Source organism: Salmo salar, chromosome ssa09 (genome assembly GCF_905237065.1).
Source record: "Salmo salar chromosome ssa09, Ssal_v3.1, whole genome shotgun sequence".
Lineage (NCBI taxonomy): Eukaryota > Metazoa > Chordata > Actinopteri > Salmoniformes > Salmonidae > Salmo > Salmo salar.
Window position 1 is genome coordinate 124,430,074 of NC_059450.1, and position 17,119 is coordinate 124,447,192.

At 42.3% G+C, this 17,119-nt stretch overlaps 1 protein-coding gene across 2 annotated transcripts in view; it reads left to right on the forward strand.

Annotated features, from left to right (window-relative positions):
- Nucleotides 1-6,392: 6,392 nt before the first annotated feature.
- Nucleotides 6,393-17,119, forward strand: part of snx19b (sorting nexin 19b) — a 33,785-nt gene continuing 23,058 nt past the window's right edge. Inside the window, exons 1-8 of one of the 2 annotated variants that reach the window (XM_014213768.2) lie at nucleotides 6,393-6,728; nucleotides 7,261-8,976; nucleotides 9,252-9,390; nucleotides 9,511-9,611; nucleotides 11,707-11,826; nucleotides 12,449-12,555; nucleotides 16,635-16,728; nucleotides 16,848-17,019. In XM_014213768.2, coding sequence (XP_014069243.1) covers nucleotides 7,291-8,976; nucleotides 9,252-9,390; nucleotides 9,511-9,611; nucleotides 11,707-11,826; nucleotides 12,449-12,555; nucleotides 16,635-16,728; nucleotides 16,848-17,019 — 2,419 coding nt within the window. In that variant the 5' untranslated portion in view covers nucleotides 6,393-6,728; nucleotides 7,261-7,290. The remainder of the gene's footprint in view (nucleotides 6,729-7,260; nucleotides 8,977-9,251; nucleotides 9,391-9,510; nucleotides 9,612-11,706; nucleotides 11,827-12,448; nucleotides 12,556-16,634; nucleotides 16,729-16,847; nucleotides 17,020-17,119) is intronic. The other variant, XM_014213767.2, reaches the window with a different exon arrangement.

A 17,119-nucleotide genomic window follows, 5' to 3' on the forward strand; every position in this document is an offset into this window, starting at 1 on the left:
ACTACTGAAAAAGCTGCTTCCTGTGCATGGCCCTCCTATGTTGAACATAATAAATGGCTCTCTATCCACCGGATGTGTACCAAACTCACTAAAAGTGGCAGTAATAAAGCCTCTCTTGAAAAAGCCAAACCTTGACCCAGAAAATATAAACAACGATTTGTCTATATCGAATCTCCCATTCCTCTCAATTTTTTGGGAAAAAAGCTGTTGCACAGCAACTCATTGCCTTTCTGAAGACAAACAATGTATACGAAATGCTTCAGTCTGGTTTTAGACCCCATCATAGCACTGAGACTGCACTTGTGAAGGTGGTAAATGACCTTTTAATGGCGTCAGACCAAGGCTCTGCATCTGTCCTTGTGCTCCTAGACCTTAGTGCTGCTTTTGATATCATCGATCACCACATTCTTTTGGAGAGATTAGAAACCCAAATTGGTCTACACGGACAAGTTCTGGCCTGGTTAAGATCTTATCTGTCGGAAAGATATCAGTTTGTCTCTGTGGATAGTTTGTCCTACACGTACGCTATGGTCACAAGACGCAGGCATCTTTATTGTCCCTAGATTTAGAACAGCTGGAGGCAGGGCTTTCTCTTATAGAGCTCCATTTTTATGGAATGGTCTGCCTATCTATGTGAGAGATGCAGACTTGGTCTCGACCTTTAAGTCTTTATTGAAGACTCATCTCTTCAGTAGGTCCTATGATTGAGTGTAGTCTGGCCCAGGGGTGTAAAGGTGAACAGAAAGGCACTGGAGGGACAAACCAACCTTGTTGTCTCTGCCTGGCCGGTTCTCCTCTCTCCACTGAGATTTTCTGCCTCAAACCCTATTATGGGGGCTGAGTCACTGGCTTACTGGTGCTCTTCCATGCCGTCCCTAAGAGGGGTGCGACTCTTGAGTGGGTTGAGTCACTGACGTGATCTTCCTGTCCGGGTTGGCGCCCCCCTTGGGTTCGTGCCGTGGGGGAGATCTTTGTGGGCTATACTCGGCCTTGTCTCAGGGTAGTAAGTTGGTGGTTTGAAGATATCCCACTAGTGGTGTGGGGGCTGTGCTTTGGCAAAGTGGGTGGGGTTATATCCTGCCTGGTTGACCCTGTCCGGGGGTATCGACGGACGGGGTCATAGTGTCTCCCGACCCCTCCTGTCTCAGCCTCCAGTATTTATGCTGCAGTAGTTTATGTGTCGGGGGGCTAGGATCAGTCTGTTAAATCTGGAGTATTTCTCCTGTCTTATCCGGTGCCCTGTGTGAATTTAAGTGTGCTCTTTCTTTCTTTCTCTCTTTTCTCTCTTCTCTTGGAGGACCTGAGCCCTAGGACCATGCCTCAGGACTACCTGGCCTGAACACTCCTTGCTGTCCCCAGTCCACCTGCTGTCCTCAGTCCACCCCAGTCCACCTGCTGCTGCTCGAGTTTCAATTGTTCTGCCTGCGGCTATGGAAACCTGACCTGTTCACCGGACATGCTACCTTGTCCCGAACCTGCTGTTTTAGACTCTCTCTCTACAGCACCTGCTTTCTCTAACTCTGAATGATCGGCTATGAAAAGCCAACTGACATTTACTCCTGAGATGCTGACCTGTTGCACCCTCTACAATCACTGTGATTATTATTATTTGACCCTGCTGGTCATCTATGAACCTTTGAACATCTTGGCCATGTACTGTTATAATCTCCACCCGGCACAGCCAGAAGAGGACTGGCCACCCCTCAGAGCCTGGTTTCTCTCTAGGTTTCTTCCTAGGTTCCTGCCTTTCTAAGGAGTTTTTCCTAGCCACTGTGTTTCTACATCAGCATTGCTTGCTGTATGGGGTTTAAGGCTGGGTTTCTGCATAGCACTTTGTGACATCGGCTGATGTAAAAAGGGCTTTATAAATACATTTGATTGATTGATTGACATATCCTGGAGGTGTGTCTTGGGTCATTGTCCTGTTGAAAAACAAATGATAATCCCACTAAGCACATACCAGATGGGATGGCGTATCACTGCAGAATGCTGTGGTAGCCATGCTGATTAAGAGTACCTTGAATTCTAAATAAATTACTTACAGTGTCACCAGCAAAGTGACCCCACACCATCACACCTCCTCCATGCTTCACGGTGGGAACCACACATGCAGAGATCATCCGTTCACCTACTGTGCATCTTACAATGACACAGAGGTTAAAAACCTAATCTCAGACCAAAGGACAGATTTCCACCGGTCTAATGTCCATTGCTCATGTTTCTTGGCCTAAGCAAGTCTCTTCTTATTATTGGTGTCCTTTAGTAGTGGTTCCTTTGCAGCAATTCGACCATGAAGGCCTGATTCACACAGTCTCCTCGGAACAGTTGATGTTGATATGTGTCTGTTGATGTTGAGATGTGTCTGTTACTCTGTGAAGCATTTATTTGAGCTGCAATCTGAGGTGCAGTTAACTCCAATGAAGGTAAATCTGGGTCTTCCTGTGGTGGTCCTCATGATAGCCAGTTTCATCACAGTACTTGATGAAACTTGCAAAGTTCTTGAAATTTTCCGCATTGACTGACCTTCATGTCTTAAAGTAATGATGGACTGTTGTTTTGCTTTTCTATTTTAAGCTGTTAATATGATCTTGGTATTTTACCAAATAGGACTATCTTCTTTATACCCCCCCCTACCTTGTCACAACACAACTGATTGGCTCAAATGCATTAAGAAGGAAAGAAATTCCACAAATTTACTTTTAACAAGGCACACCTGTTAATTTAAATGCGTTTCAGGTGACTACCTTATGAAGCTGGTTTAGAGAATGCCAATAGTTTGCAAAGCTCTCATCAAGGCAAAGGGTGAATACTTTGAAGAATCTTAAATGTAAAATATATTTTGATTTGTTTAACACTTTTTTGGTTACTACATGATTCCATATGTGTTATTTCATAGTACTGATGTCTTCACTATTATTCTACAATGTAGAAAATAGTAAAAATAAAGAAAAATCCTTGAATGAGTATGTGTGTCTAAACTTTTGACTGGTACTGTAGGAGCTAGGGGTTGTTTCTGGCCTTGTCTTCATGCTTCTTGTTCTTTATCTTTTACTCAGTATGGAAGTTTAGGTATTAATCCCCATTAATCTTGACAATGAATGACATGGCTTCATTTACATTTTTTTAAAGGACCTCATTGTTGTGGGTAGCTGAAATTTACACAACAATATTGGTCACATTCTTCACATATTGTAATAAGGCACCATGTGGTTATTTGAACAATGAGCAAAACACTTCCTTGACTGACTCATGATTAAAACGTTGACATTTGCCTGGATGGCTTTTTACTGGCAGTGGGTATAGTCGACAGATTAGCATTTGAGTTCATAGACATTTTCCATACTTCATTGTGCCACATTGATTTCCTGTGTGGCACATTTTCTCAGGTAATCTGAGCAGCCGCCAAATAACTGAACATTGCTAAAAAAAAAAAGGGGAAAAAAAGGACATTAGTATAACAATGAAATAGATCATGTCATGTAAACAATGCCATCACAATGCTACAGGGCCCAGGCTACCTTAACAGCTATCTACTATGCACACTCAATTTCCTCTCTATACCTAACCCAAACACGTGGAATATCAGTTTAATTATGACTGTTTCTTTGACTGTTTAAAAAAAAAAAAGTATTATCTAATCATTGTGGATATCTGACAAGACAAAAACATTTTTCATATAGTGACCTGACCAAGCAGTGACATCAATCATGTTTAATCAGATGCAGCTATGACCAGTTGTGGCAGTCGCAGATAAAATGCATTTAATTTATCATCTTTATGACTAAAGAATTTGGTTGCGTTACCCTGTTCAGACGTTGTATGTATCAACCAATGGCTGCGTGCTACGTCATCGACTGTCAGATTTCTTTAGCATACGATGTGGTTAGCTGATCCTGGAGTCTAGGTCGAAAATATAATAATCAGGCGCCGTACCAGTAAAAGACTAGCCTATCACAATATATGACACCCTGGTTTACGAACATTTGAAGTTCAGATGGGAACAGCTAGGCCCAATCGTTGGAATAGTAACTGAAGTCTGGACACTGACTGTAGGCCTCACATGTAGCCTCTTACAATATGAACTCCTACAGAATTAAGTGTTATTTGCAATAAAAGTATACACCAAATGTTAATTTTGTCTCGGGAACAGGAGTATAGAAATATGATTTCTTTCTTTCAGCATCTTGAGAGAATGTGAATGTGTGCTCAGGGACGGTGTTGTGTAGCCTAAACATGAAAAGAAAAGCTGACAGTAGAAAGGTTTCCATCTTGCTTGTTTGTAGGTGACCAAATACTTATTTTCCACCATAATTTGCTAATAAATTCATAAAAAATCCTACAATGGGATTTTTTGGATTTTTTTTCTCTCATTTTGTCTGTCATAGTTGACATGTACCTATGATGAAAATTACAGGCCTCACTCATCTTTTTAAGTGGGAGAACTTGCACAATTGGTGGCTGACTAAATACTTTTTTGCCCCACTGTAACAACACAGAGTTACACATGGAATAAAACAAACATACAGTCAATAATACAGTAGAAAAATAAGTCTATATACAGTGAGTGCAAATGAGGTAAGATCAGGGAGATAAGGCAATAAATAGGCCATGGTGTCGAAGTAATTACAATATAGCAATTAAACACTGGAATGGTAGATGTGCAGAAGATGAATGTGGAAGTAGAGATACTGGGGTGCAAAGGAGCAAAATAAATAAATACAGTATGGGGATGAGGTAGGTAGATAGATGGGCTGTTTACAGATGGGCTATGTTCAGGTGCAGTGATCTGTGAGCTGCTCTGACAGCTGGTGCTTAAAGCTAGTGAGGGAGATATGAGTCTCCAGCTTCAGAGATTTTTGCAGTTCGTTCCAGTCATTGGCAGCAGAAAACTGGAAGGAAAGACGACCAAAGGAGGAATTGGCTTTGGGGGTGACCAGTGAGATATACCTTCTGGAGCGCGTGCTACGAGTGGGTGCTGCTATGGTGACCAGTGAGCTGAGATAAGGCGGGGCTTTACCTAGCAGAGACTTGTAGATGACCTGGAGCCAGTGGGTTTGGCGACGAGTATGAAGCGAGGGCCAACCAACGAGAGCGTACAGGTCGCAATGGTGGGTAGTATATGGGGCTTTGGTGACAAAACGGAGGGCACTGTGAAAGACTGCATCCAATTTGTTGAGTAGAGTGTTGGAGGCTGTTTTATAGATGACATCACCGAAGTCGAGGATTGGTAGGATGGTCAGTTTTACGAGGGTATGTTTGGCAGCATGAGTGAAGGATGCTTTGATGCGATATAGGAAGCCAATTCTAGATTTAATTTTGGATTGGAGATGCTTAATGTGAGTCTGGAAGGAGAGTTTACAGTCTAACCAGACACCTAGGTATTTGTAGTTGTCCATGTATTCTAAGTCAGAGCCGTCCAGAGTAGTGATGCTGGACGGGCGAGCAGGTGCGGGCAGTGATCGATTGAATAGCATGCATTTAGTTTTACTTGTGTTTATTAGCAGTTTGAGGTCACGGAAGGAGAGTTGTTTGGCATTGAAGCTCGTCTGCAGGTTAGTTAACACAGTGTCCAAAGAGAGGCCAGAAGTATACAGAATGGTGTCGTCTGCGTAGAGGTGGATCAGAGAATCACCAGCAGCAAGAGCAACATCATTGATGTATACAGAGAAGAGAGTGGCCCGAGAATTGAACCCTGTGGCACCCCCATAGAGACTGCCAGATGTCCGGACAACAGGCCCTCCGATTTGACACACTGAACTCTATCAGAGAAGTAGTTGGTAAGCCAGGCGAGGCAATCATTTGAGAAACCAAGGCTGTCGAGTCTGCCAATAAGAATGTGGTGATTGACAGAGTCGAAAGCCTTGGCCAGGTCGATGAATATGGCTGCACAGTAATGTCTTTTATCGATGGCGGTTATGATGTTGTTTAGGACCTTGAGCGTGGCTGAGGTGCACCCATGACCAGCTCTGAAACCAGATTGCATAGCGGAGAAGGTACGGTGAGACCTTAACCCAATTGAGATGGTTTGGGATGAGTTGGACCTCAGAGTGAAGGAAAAGCAGCCAACAAGTGCTTGACATTTGTGGGAACTCCTTAAAGACAGTTGGAAAAGCATTCCTCATGAAGCTGGTTGAGAGAATAACAAGAGTGTGCAAAGCTGTCATTAAGGCAAAGGGGTGGCTAATTTGAAGAATCTCAAATATAACATATATTTGGATTTGTTTAACAATTTTTTGGTTACTACATGATTCCATATGTGTTATTTCATAGTTCTGATGTTTTCACTATTATTCTACAATGTAGAAAATAGTACAAATAAAGAAAAACCCTTGAATGAGAAGGCGTGTTCAAACTTTTGACTGGTACTGTATATTTAAGCTCGGAATAATTCTTATTTGGATGGAAAAACGAACTTTGCATTTTAGCCTACGTAGTTACAAATTACGTCGACATTCCTAAATTCGTTCCATAGCGTTATGGAGAATGATTTATTGGATTAATGTGGCAACTCTCGCTGTGGACAGAAACATTTGTATCGGTTTTGAGACGTCATTGACTATAATTTTTGTGGACCTGGCAACCCTGGTCAAGAGATACGGGAAGTAAACAAACTGATGGAGCTGTCAAAAAAAGAAAACAAGACGTTGCCAGCTTCTTGCAAGTGATACAGTTGCCATGACTGCTTGTATCATTTTACTTGTCGTACTTTCCGGAACATCAAGCTAGGGGTAAGTTTGACTAAGGTAAATTTAGCAAGGGTAATTTAGCTTGGCTAGCTAGCTAACGTTACTGTAGCAAGCTAACGAAAGGAAAGACGACCCGGCTAGCAAACTAACAGTAGCTTCCCACCCCCACCACGAATAACCAGACATCTCATCATATCAATAATATAATAGAACATGTCATCAGTTAATTGTAAAGTCAATGTGTCATTACAAAATCGTTAGATGAAGCTAGCTATGTGGATTGTCACTTTTACATGGCAACAAGCTAGTTAGTTTAGTACAGTAGCTAACGTTAGCTAGTATAACGTTAACTAGCTAGCTAGGTCCACTCCACTGGCTGCTACTAGCCAGAGCTACTCAGCTAACCTAGCACCGGTAGCTAGCTAGCTAACCAGGCAATAATACCAATTCTTCCTGTAGGTTGCAGAGAAGAAATCTAGTTTATCACAGATAATAAATTCACTAGCTATGTCTGTGTTGCCAGGTAAATAATGTGAAATGAATTTAACGTTACTTATGTTATTTATTTTCGTAGACACTGAATATAAAAGTCATATGAAGAGCCATGTCTCACACTCAGTCCGAGACTGTTGGCCCAATTCAGTGGACCATGGCGGAGCTACTGGGTCAGAGGAGCCTACTGGGCTTTGGAGCTCTTCTGACATGGCTGATTCTTTTCCATTTACTGGTGAATGTATGGCTGCTGTGTGTCTTCACCAGCCTCCTGGTGGTCATGGGAGGCTGGCTGGGATCTCAGGCTGTCCTGGACTCCAACAGCGTTGTTCACCTAGAGAGGTTCATCACATTGGAAAGGGTCCCTCCTTCGCCTGAGAGTGAGCGGCAGCTAGACCACGAGATACAGACCACCGTGCGCAAGATAATCAGAGACTTTGTGTCCTCCTGGTACTGCATAGTGTCCTCGGAGCGGCACTTTGAGGTCGAGGTGCAAAGTGCCATGTACTCCATGGCGATGGAGCTGAAGAATCGGTCAAGAAGAGTGGACAGGAAGGTCCTGACCCAGAGGGTTTTGGACCTGTGTGGCGGCCACCTTCAGAGCTACTTGAGAGCCAAAGAAGTCATGGCCGAGCTGAAGAAGCAACCGGATGGAGAGAACAGCCTCTGGAAAGCATACTCCCGGGTCTGCACAACTCACCCTGCTGTGAAGAGTTCGGCCATGGAGGTGAACTACGCCAGGGCTATTGTTGACCTGCTGCTGCATGTCCTTGTCCCACCCCCTCACCTGGAAACCCGAACGGGAAGGTTTGTGGTCGGAGAGCTCATCACATGCAATGTCCTTCTCCCCTTCATTACGAAACTATCGGATCCAGACTGGCTGAACCTGTTAATCGTTTCCGTTTTCACCAAGTCAAGTATGCAAGCCCCCAAAGCCTCAGAACCACCAAAAACACCATCACTGCCACATCTCACTGTCTTAGAACAGGATCAGCCCCAGCAAGACGTTCAGGTCCCTTGCTCTTTACCCTTAAGGATCCTATCAGAAACACCTAACGACACAGAGGCTGCCACACCTGAGTTGGCTGCTTACGATATTATCGACTCGGCAGAATTGTACTGCCCTCAGAATAATATAGAGGAAGAAGAGCCTCGACAAGCTAGACAGTACATTGGTATCTGCCCAATGGACTACCTTAGACCAGTCAAATCCAACCCGTTCTACCAAGAGACCGACTCAGACCTGGACTCTCCTCTGACAGATTTCAAGAGGAGCTCAATGGAGTCCCTGGTTCTGATTGGTGCAGAGGAAGCGCTGCCGGACCGGTTTCGAGAGTGTGCCACGCCCACTGACATCAGCAGCGTCATGGATCTGGAGGATGACCTCCGGGTTTACCCTGGCCTAGCCGAGGTCACTTCCTCCCCCAAAGTCCTGGTCTCTGAACAACAGGATCACCCCGAAGCCTTCGCTAACGTGTTGTGCACCACGATGGAGGACGTTCCCTCGAGTTTCAGCAGCCTCCAGGACCTGGAGATGAGGGACAGCGGCACTAGCCCAGAGAGAGAGCTGCTGAGCATGGACCTGGCGGTGGGCTGCCACTCCAACGGGCTGACGGCGTCGGTGAGCGGCCCTCTGCAGACCTCCTCCCCCATGGCGCCCCTGCCCTCCTTCAGCTTCGAGCCCCTCAGCAGCCCCGAAGGCCCAATCATTATCCAGAACCTTCGAATCCCCGGGACCATCACGGCCAAGGAGCACCGTGGCACCGGCTCGCACCCGTACACTCTCTACACGGTCAAGGTGAGTTCTTATTGCAAGGTGAATCTGTTTGTTGTTTAATGTATGGAGAACAGTATGGAGAACATTACATGTTGGTGGTTTGAATAGGCTAGGTTACATATGCCTTCATATACGCTGCAAAAACAACTTATTCTGATCATTGATGAGGTGTTATGGTCTTAAGGCGAGAACACAGAGTAGAGGAAAGAAAAGGTAAGTAGTGGAAATGGAAGTTTCGAGATTATTTTTGTCTATATTAATCTAGTTTGTTTTTTGCTAAAACATATGTCTTTCAGTATGAAACAGCAATGGACTCTAATATCCCAGGGTCCATCCAGCCAGTTGCCTATCACACGGTCAACCGGCGATATAGTGAGTTTCTCAACCTACAGACCCGCTTGGAGGAGAAATCAGACTTGCGAAAACTCATCAAAAGTAAGTATTGTTATCTGAACAATGGCAGGCGTTTACAGGCGTTTTAGTTCCATGTGTCATGTGGAACTAGACTGGGTGTCTTTCTTACAGCTTCTAACTGATCTCACTAACATGGTTTAGATGTGAAAGGACCAAAGAAAATATTTCCAGACTTGCCGTTCGGTAACATGGACAGTGACAAAGTTGAGGCCAGGAAAGGGCTGCTCGAGACTTTCCTCAAGGTTGGTAACATATTAACTCAAGCCTTGGGAATTAAAACAATATTTTTTTGTTAGTTTTATACTTTGTAAACTGCATGTATTATACACTTTAATGTAATATTTCTTATTGCCATATACAGTTGAAGTCGGAAGTTTACATACACCTTAGCCAAATACATTTAAACTCAGTTTTTCACAATTCCTGACATTTAATCCTAGTAAAAATCCCCTGTCTTAGGTCAGTTAGGATCACCACTTTATTTTAAGAATGTGAAATGTCAGAATAATAGTAGAGCGAGTGATTTATTTCAGCTTTTACTTCTTTCATCACATTCCCAGTGGGTCAGAAGTTTACATACACTCAATTAGTATTAATTAATTCTACACCTGCATTGCTTGCTGTTTGGGGTTTTAGGCTGGGTTTCTGTACATCACTTTGTGATATCAGCTGATGTAAGAAGGGCTATATAAATAAATTTGATTTGATATTAGGTAGCACTGCCTTTAAATTGTTTAACTTGGGTCAAGTGTTTCGGGTAGCCTTCCACAAGCTTCCCACAATAAGTTGGGTGAATTTTGGCCCATTCCTCCTGACAGAGCTGGTGTAACTGAGTCAGGTTTGTAGGCCTCCTTGCTCGCACACGCTTTTTCAGTTCTGCCCACAAATGTTCTATAGGATTGAGGTGAGGGCTTTGTGATGGCCACTCCAATACCTTGACTTTGTTGTCCTTAAGCCATTTTGCCACAACTTTGGAACTATGTTTGGGGTCATTGTCCATTTGGAAGACCCATTTGCCACCAAGCTTTAACTTCCTGACTGATGTCTTGAGATGTTGCTTCAATATATCCACGTAATTTTCCATCCTCATAATGCCATCTATTTTGTGAAGTGCACCACTCTCTCCTGCTGCAAAGCACCTCCACAACATGATGCTGCCACCCCCGTGCTTCATGGTTGTGATGGTGTTCTTCGGCTTGCAAGCCTCCCCCTATTTCCTTCAAACATAACGGTGGTCATTTTGACCAAACAGTTCTATTTTTGTTTCATCAGACCAGAGGACATTTCTCCAAAAAGTACGATCTTTGTCCTCATGTGCAGTTGCAAACCGTAGTCTGGCTTTTTTATGCCGGTTTTGGAGCAGTGTCTTCTTCCTTGCTGAGTGGCCTTTCAGGTTATGTCGATATAGGACTCGTTTTACTGTGGATATAGATAATCTTGTACCCGTTTCCTCCAGCATCTTCACAAGGTCCTTTGCTGTTGTTCTGGGATTGATTTTCACTTTTCGCACCAAAGTACGTTCATCTCTAGGAGACAGAACGCGTCTCCTTCCTGAGCGGTGTGACGACTGCGTGGTCCCATGGTGTTTATACTTGCATACTATTGTTTGTACAGATGAACGTGGTACCTTCAGGCATTTGGAAATTGCTCCCAAGGATGAACCAGACTTGTGGAGGTCTACAATTTATTTTCTGAGGTCTTGGCTGATTTCTTTAGATTTTCCCATGATGTCAAGCAAAGAGGCACTGAGTTTTAAGGTAGGCCTTGAAATACATCCACAGGTACACCTCCAATTGACTCAAATGTTGTCAATTAGCCTATCAGAAGCTTCTAAAGCCTTGACATAATTTTCTGGAATTTTCCAAGCTGTTTAAAGGCACAGTTGACTTAGTGTATGTAAACTTCTGACCCACTGGAATTGTGATTTGAATTATAAGTGAAATAATCTGTCTGTAAACAATTGGTGGAAAAAGGACTTGTGTCATGCACAAAGTAGATGTCCTAACCGACCTGTCAAAATTATAGTTTGTTAACAAGAAATTTGTGGAGTGGTTAAAGAACAAGTTTTAATGACTCCAACCTAAGTGTATGTAAACTTCCGACTTCAACTGTAGATCTGAGTGGAATTTATTTGGATGAATTAACATATCAGCGTTCATGACATTACACAGTCAAATACTATTTTATTCGTCACGTGCTTCATAAACAACAGGTGTAGACTAACAGAAAGCAAGCATTTCGCTGTTAGTCTACACCTGTTGTTTACGAAGCATGTGACAAATAAAATGTTATTTTATTCTTACTTGAAAACTAACACTCATTTCCCATATTTTTCAGCAACTTTGTGCTATACCCGAAACTGCCAACAGTGAAGAAATGCAGGAGTTCCTTGCTCTTAATACAGATGCAAGAATTGCCTTTGTCAAGAAGCCGTTCATCGTATCACACATAGACAAGGTATGTGTTATTGATAATCACTTTAATTAACTAGGCCTGTATGCATTAGAAACAAGGAGATGCTGTACATCCTGTAATTGATAATGGTGAGAAGTTAGAATATTTTTTCAATATTCACGTTCCATTCCTGATTTTCCGTAATCATGGTAGCATACACATCAATGTAGAAGTGTTCAGAAACATCATATATTTTTATTTACAGTAAAGGTGACTCCAAAATGACACTACATGATTTACCATTCATTTCTATTAGGCACAAAATTATCTGAAACATAACCAAAACAAACTGCAGATGCATCCAACAAGTTTGTGGAGTCACAAGCTTAATATAGTCATTGCGAGGTAAGAATATGGGACAAAATACTACACTTTTTACTACATTTAATACATTATAATAGGGGGACAAGATACATAAAGTGCGTTCATTTCTAAACGGTTAAACAGATATGAATGAAAATACTCTTAAATAAAAGGTGACATTATACACTGTCGCTTCATATAATACATTGGATCTCAAATCCAAAATGCTGCAATATAGAGCCAAATTAAACGTTTTTGTTTCACTGTGCAAATACAGTAAATACATAGGGGAATGTAACTGTGTGAACAAATGGCTCTGTAGATTGTGGATACCTTGAAGACGGCGTTTCCTCGCTCAGAGCTACAGAGCCCTACAGAAGACATGGACGGAGACTCTGAGGGAAAGCCTTCCTCAGATAAGAAAAACAAGTAAGTCAAATGAACTCCTCCTTCTGTAGAACAATACAATAAATGGTGTCTCAATAATAGAATCAGGGTTGGAAAGTAACGGATTACATGTATTAGGTAATCACATACATTTTCTAATGTAACTGTAATCAGGCCTGATTACATTTTTTAAATGTATAATTGGATTACAATGACATTCTTAAAAACAGCATGATTTCATATTGCATTACTTCTTCTAATACCAAGATATGGGCTGTAAGTGTTTGCCTCAAACACACAGAAATGGCAGATCTTTGAAAGCTGTTTTGAGCCACACTGCTTAGAAGTCACCTTTCAGTGGGAATGGAAGCTTTTCCTTCCTGTTCTAATCTATTTTGAAATCTGCTTGGTTTCGTTTCACATAAATGTTTTTCACCCAAAAATAGTCACAAAAAAGTTTGTCTCAAATTTCTTTTTGATTAGTCAACACCCTGTTCACTTCCAAATAACTGGCATTAAAAATATGACAAACCACTACTTACTCTGCTAAATCTCAAGTTTCAGGTAGATTTCAGTGTACTCATTTTCACTATCTGTCTGTCTTTGAAGTCATACCAGACTGTTACATGAAGGGATGGCCAGACATGACCATTTCCTAATTTGCTTGCCACAATTTGGTGGGAGGATGTAGGCCCATCATTTCACAATCAAAAGAATGAGTGTTGGAAAAGCTTTTCCTGGAACTTGACAGTAACGCTGACGTTTTAGTGTAGCCATTTCATCAAGAAGATGCATTAAAAAGTTGATTCTTGGGTTGAGTGGGCAGAGTAAAGGTGTCTGCATATATAAGGACAGTTTGCTCCTAGCAGAGCTCGGGTAGGCGACGTGAACGTCTGCTCGCATACTCCGTTAAAATTCCTTTGCTTTTGTCCCTCTTGAGATGCTGTATCAACAACATAGCCAGTACACTTCCTCAAAATATAATTAATCTAAGATAACTCAATAAATTTGTAATTCATTTTGATGTTTTTTCCTTGGAGGTCTTAGTCAAATAATTGTAAATCTAGCTAAGATGTTTAATGCAGTATTTCTCAGGTGAAAAGATTTGCATGAAAACTAGTCTTTCGTTGAATGACAACACATCATTGAAGAATCCCAAGTGTTGACCAATCGCTGACAAAGGGGTGAAGACTTCGGCTACCGAACTTCGACAAGCTTCAAGACAACATTTTGTGTGCTCAAACAGCCCAAAAAACTTCTGCCGAACACCAAAACGTCCCAAAATGTTGTCATAATATATGCTTGAACTGTTTCGACTAGGAAGCTTACACTAAGCTTTAGAGAGAACTGATTGTTCTGCAAGATAAACTGACGAGGCAGATGCTGATTTACCAAGGCGTTAATCCAAAAGTAATCAGATTACATTACTCAATTTGATTAATCCAATGGATTGTTTTACAAATTACATTTATTGTCATGTAATCTGTAATTACATTTTTCAAGTAATCCGTCCAACCCTGAATATTTACACTGAGTGTACAAAACATTATGAACACCTGCTCTTTCCATGACAGACTGACCAGGAGAATCCAGGTGAAAGCTATGATCCCTTATTGATGTCACCTGTTAAATCCACTTCAATGAGTGTAGATGAAGGGGAGGAGACAGGTTTATGAAGGATTTTTAAGCTCTGAGACAATTGTGACAAGGATTGTGTCTGTATGCCATTCAGAGGGTAAAGTGCCGTTCAGAGGGGGAAGTGCCTTTGAACAGGGTATGGTAGTAGGTGCCAGGCACATCGGTTTGAGTGTGTCAAGAACTGCAACGCTGCTGGGTTTGTCACGCTCAACAGTTTCCCGTGTGTATCAAGAATGATCTACCACCCAAAGGACATCCAGCCAACTTGACACAACTGTGGGAAGCATTGGAGTCAACATGGGCCAGCATTCCTGTGGAACGCTTTCAACACCTTGTAGAGACCATGCCCTGAGGAATTGAGGCTGTTCTGAGGGCAAAAGGGGGTGCAACTCAATATGAGGATGTTGTTCTTAATGTTTTGTACACTCGGTATGTATGTATGTATATGTGTGTGTGTGTGTGTGATATATATATATATATATATATATATACTGCTCAAAAAAATAAAGGGAACACTTAAACAACACATCCTAGATCTGAATGAAAGAAATAATCTTATTAAATACTTTTTTCTTTACATAGTTGAATGTGCTGACAACAAAATCACACAAAAATAATCAATGGAAATCCAATTTATCAACCCATGGAGGTCTGGATTTGGAGTCACACTCAAAATTAAAGTGGAAAACCACACTACAGGCTGATCCAACTTTGATGTAATGTCCTTAAAACAAGTCAAAATGAGGCTCAGTAGTGTGTGTGGCCTCCACGTGCCTGTATGACCTCCCTACAATGCCTGGGCATGCTCCTGATGAGGTGGCGGATGGTCTCCTGAGGGATCTCCTCCCAGACCTGGACTAAAGCATCCACCAACTCCTGGACAGTCTGTGGTGCAACGTGGCGTTGGTGGATGGAGCGAGACATGATGTCCCAGATGCGTTCAATTGGATTCAGGTCTGGGGAACGGGCGGGCAAGTCCATAGCATCAATGCCTTCCTCTTGCAGGAACTGCTGACACACTCCAGCCACATGAGGTCTAGCATTGTCTTGCATTAGGAGGAACCCAGGGCCAAACGCACCAGCATATGGTCTCACAAGGGGTCTGAGGATCTCATCTCGGTACCTAATGGCAGTCAGGCTACCTCTGGTGAGCACATGGAGGGCTGTGCGGCCCCCCAAAGAAATGCCACCCCACACCATGACTGACCCACTGCCAAACCGGTCATGCTGGAGGATGTTGCAGGCAGCAGAACGTTCTCCACGGCATCTCAAAGACTCTGTCACGTCTGTCACGTGCTCAGTGTGAACCTGCTTTCATCTGAGAAGAGCACAGGGCGCCAGTGGCGAATTTGCCAATCTTGGTGTTCTCTGGCAAATGCCAAACGTCTTGCACGGTGTTGGGCTGTAAGCACAACCCCCACCTGTGGACGTCGGGCCCTCATACCACCCTCATGGAGTCTGTTTCTGACCGTTTGAGCAGACACATGCACATTTGTGGCCTGCTGGAGGTCATTTTGCAGGGCTCTGGCAGTGCTCCTCCTGCTCCTCCTTGCACAAAGGCGGAGGTAACGGTCCTGCTGCTGGGTTGTTGCCCTCCTACGACCTCCTCCACGTCTCCTGATGTACTGGCCTGTCTCCTGGTAGCGCCTCCATGCTCTGGACACTACGCTGACAGACACAGCAAACCTTCTTGCCACAGCTCGCATTGATGTGCCATCCTGGATGAGCTGCACTACCTGAGCCACTTGTGTGGGTTGTAGACTCCGTCTCATGCTACCACTAGAGTGGAAGCACCGCCAGCATTCAAAAGTGACCAAACATCAGCCAGGAAGCATAGGAACTGAGAAGTGGTCTGTGGTCCCCACCTGCAGAACCACTCCTTTATTGGGGGTGTCTTGCTAATTGCCTATCATTTCCACCTGTTGTCTATTCCATTTGCACAACAGCATGTGAAATTTATTGTCAATCAGTGTTGCTTCCTAAGTGGACAGTTTGATTTCACAGAAGTGTGATTGACTTGGAGTTACATTGTGTTGTTTAAGTGTTCCCTTTATTTTTTGAGCAGTATATATATATATATATATATATATATATATATATATATATACATACTATATATATATATATATATAGTATGTATATATATATATATAGTATGTATATATATATATATAGTATGTATATATATATATAGTATGTATGTATATATATATATATATATGTATGTATGTATGTATGTGTATGTATGTATGTATGTATATGTATGTATGTATGTATGTGTATATATATATATATATATATATATATATATATATATATATATATATATATATATATATATATATATATATATATATATATATATATATATATATATATATATATATATAGTATGTATACATTATTTCATTATGAAATGCGCATGACATTTTGTGAAATGAATTGTTCTATAAATAAAGTTTGATATGTGTGTCTGTTTACAGGTCCCGGCTAAGGTTCTCCAGCAAAATCACCCCAGTCCTTAATGTGTCTGACATGAGGCCTAAAGTGCTATACTGCTTAGATGAGGGGAGCACAGTAAGTACTTCACTGTGCTGTGGTCTCTCGTCTACAGTGACGATTGTTGCATGAAATCTTGTCATAAGAGTTTTTAATCCTTAAACACATGAATGTTTATCATGCTTGTCTTTTTGCAGGGGTTTAACGGCCTGTCGGTTGCTGGCCTAGAGGCCTTTATTAAGGAGCAGGAACTTGCGGTGATGTGTGACGCAGAGGCTGAGAGGGAAGGCTGTCCAGGCCTCAGAGGAGAAGTTGAAGGCTGTGGGTGCACACGGAATAATTTACCATGTGCATCCGTTCAAGACTCTGGTAAGGACTGTGCAAAGAATGTGGATATTTTAGTAGTGGTGGGTGCGTAAACTTACACAATGACGCCTCTCACAATATTGTTCATTGCCCCGTTAGTTCA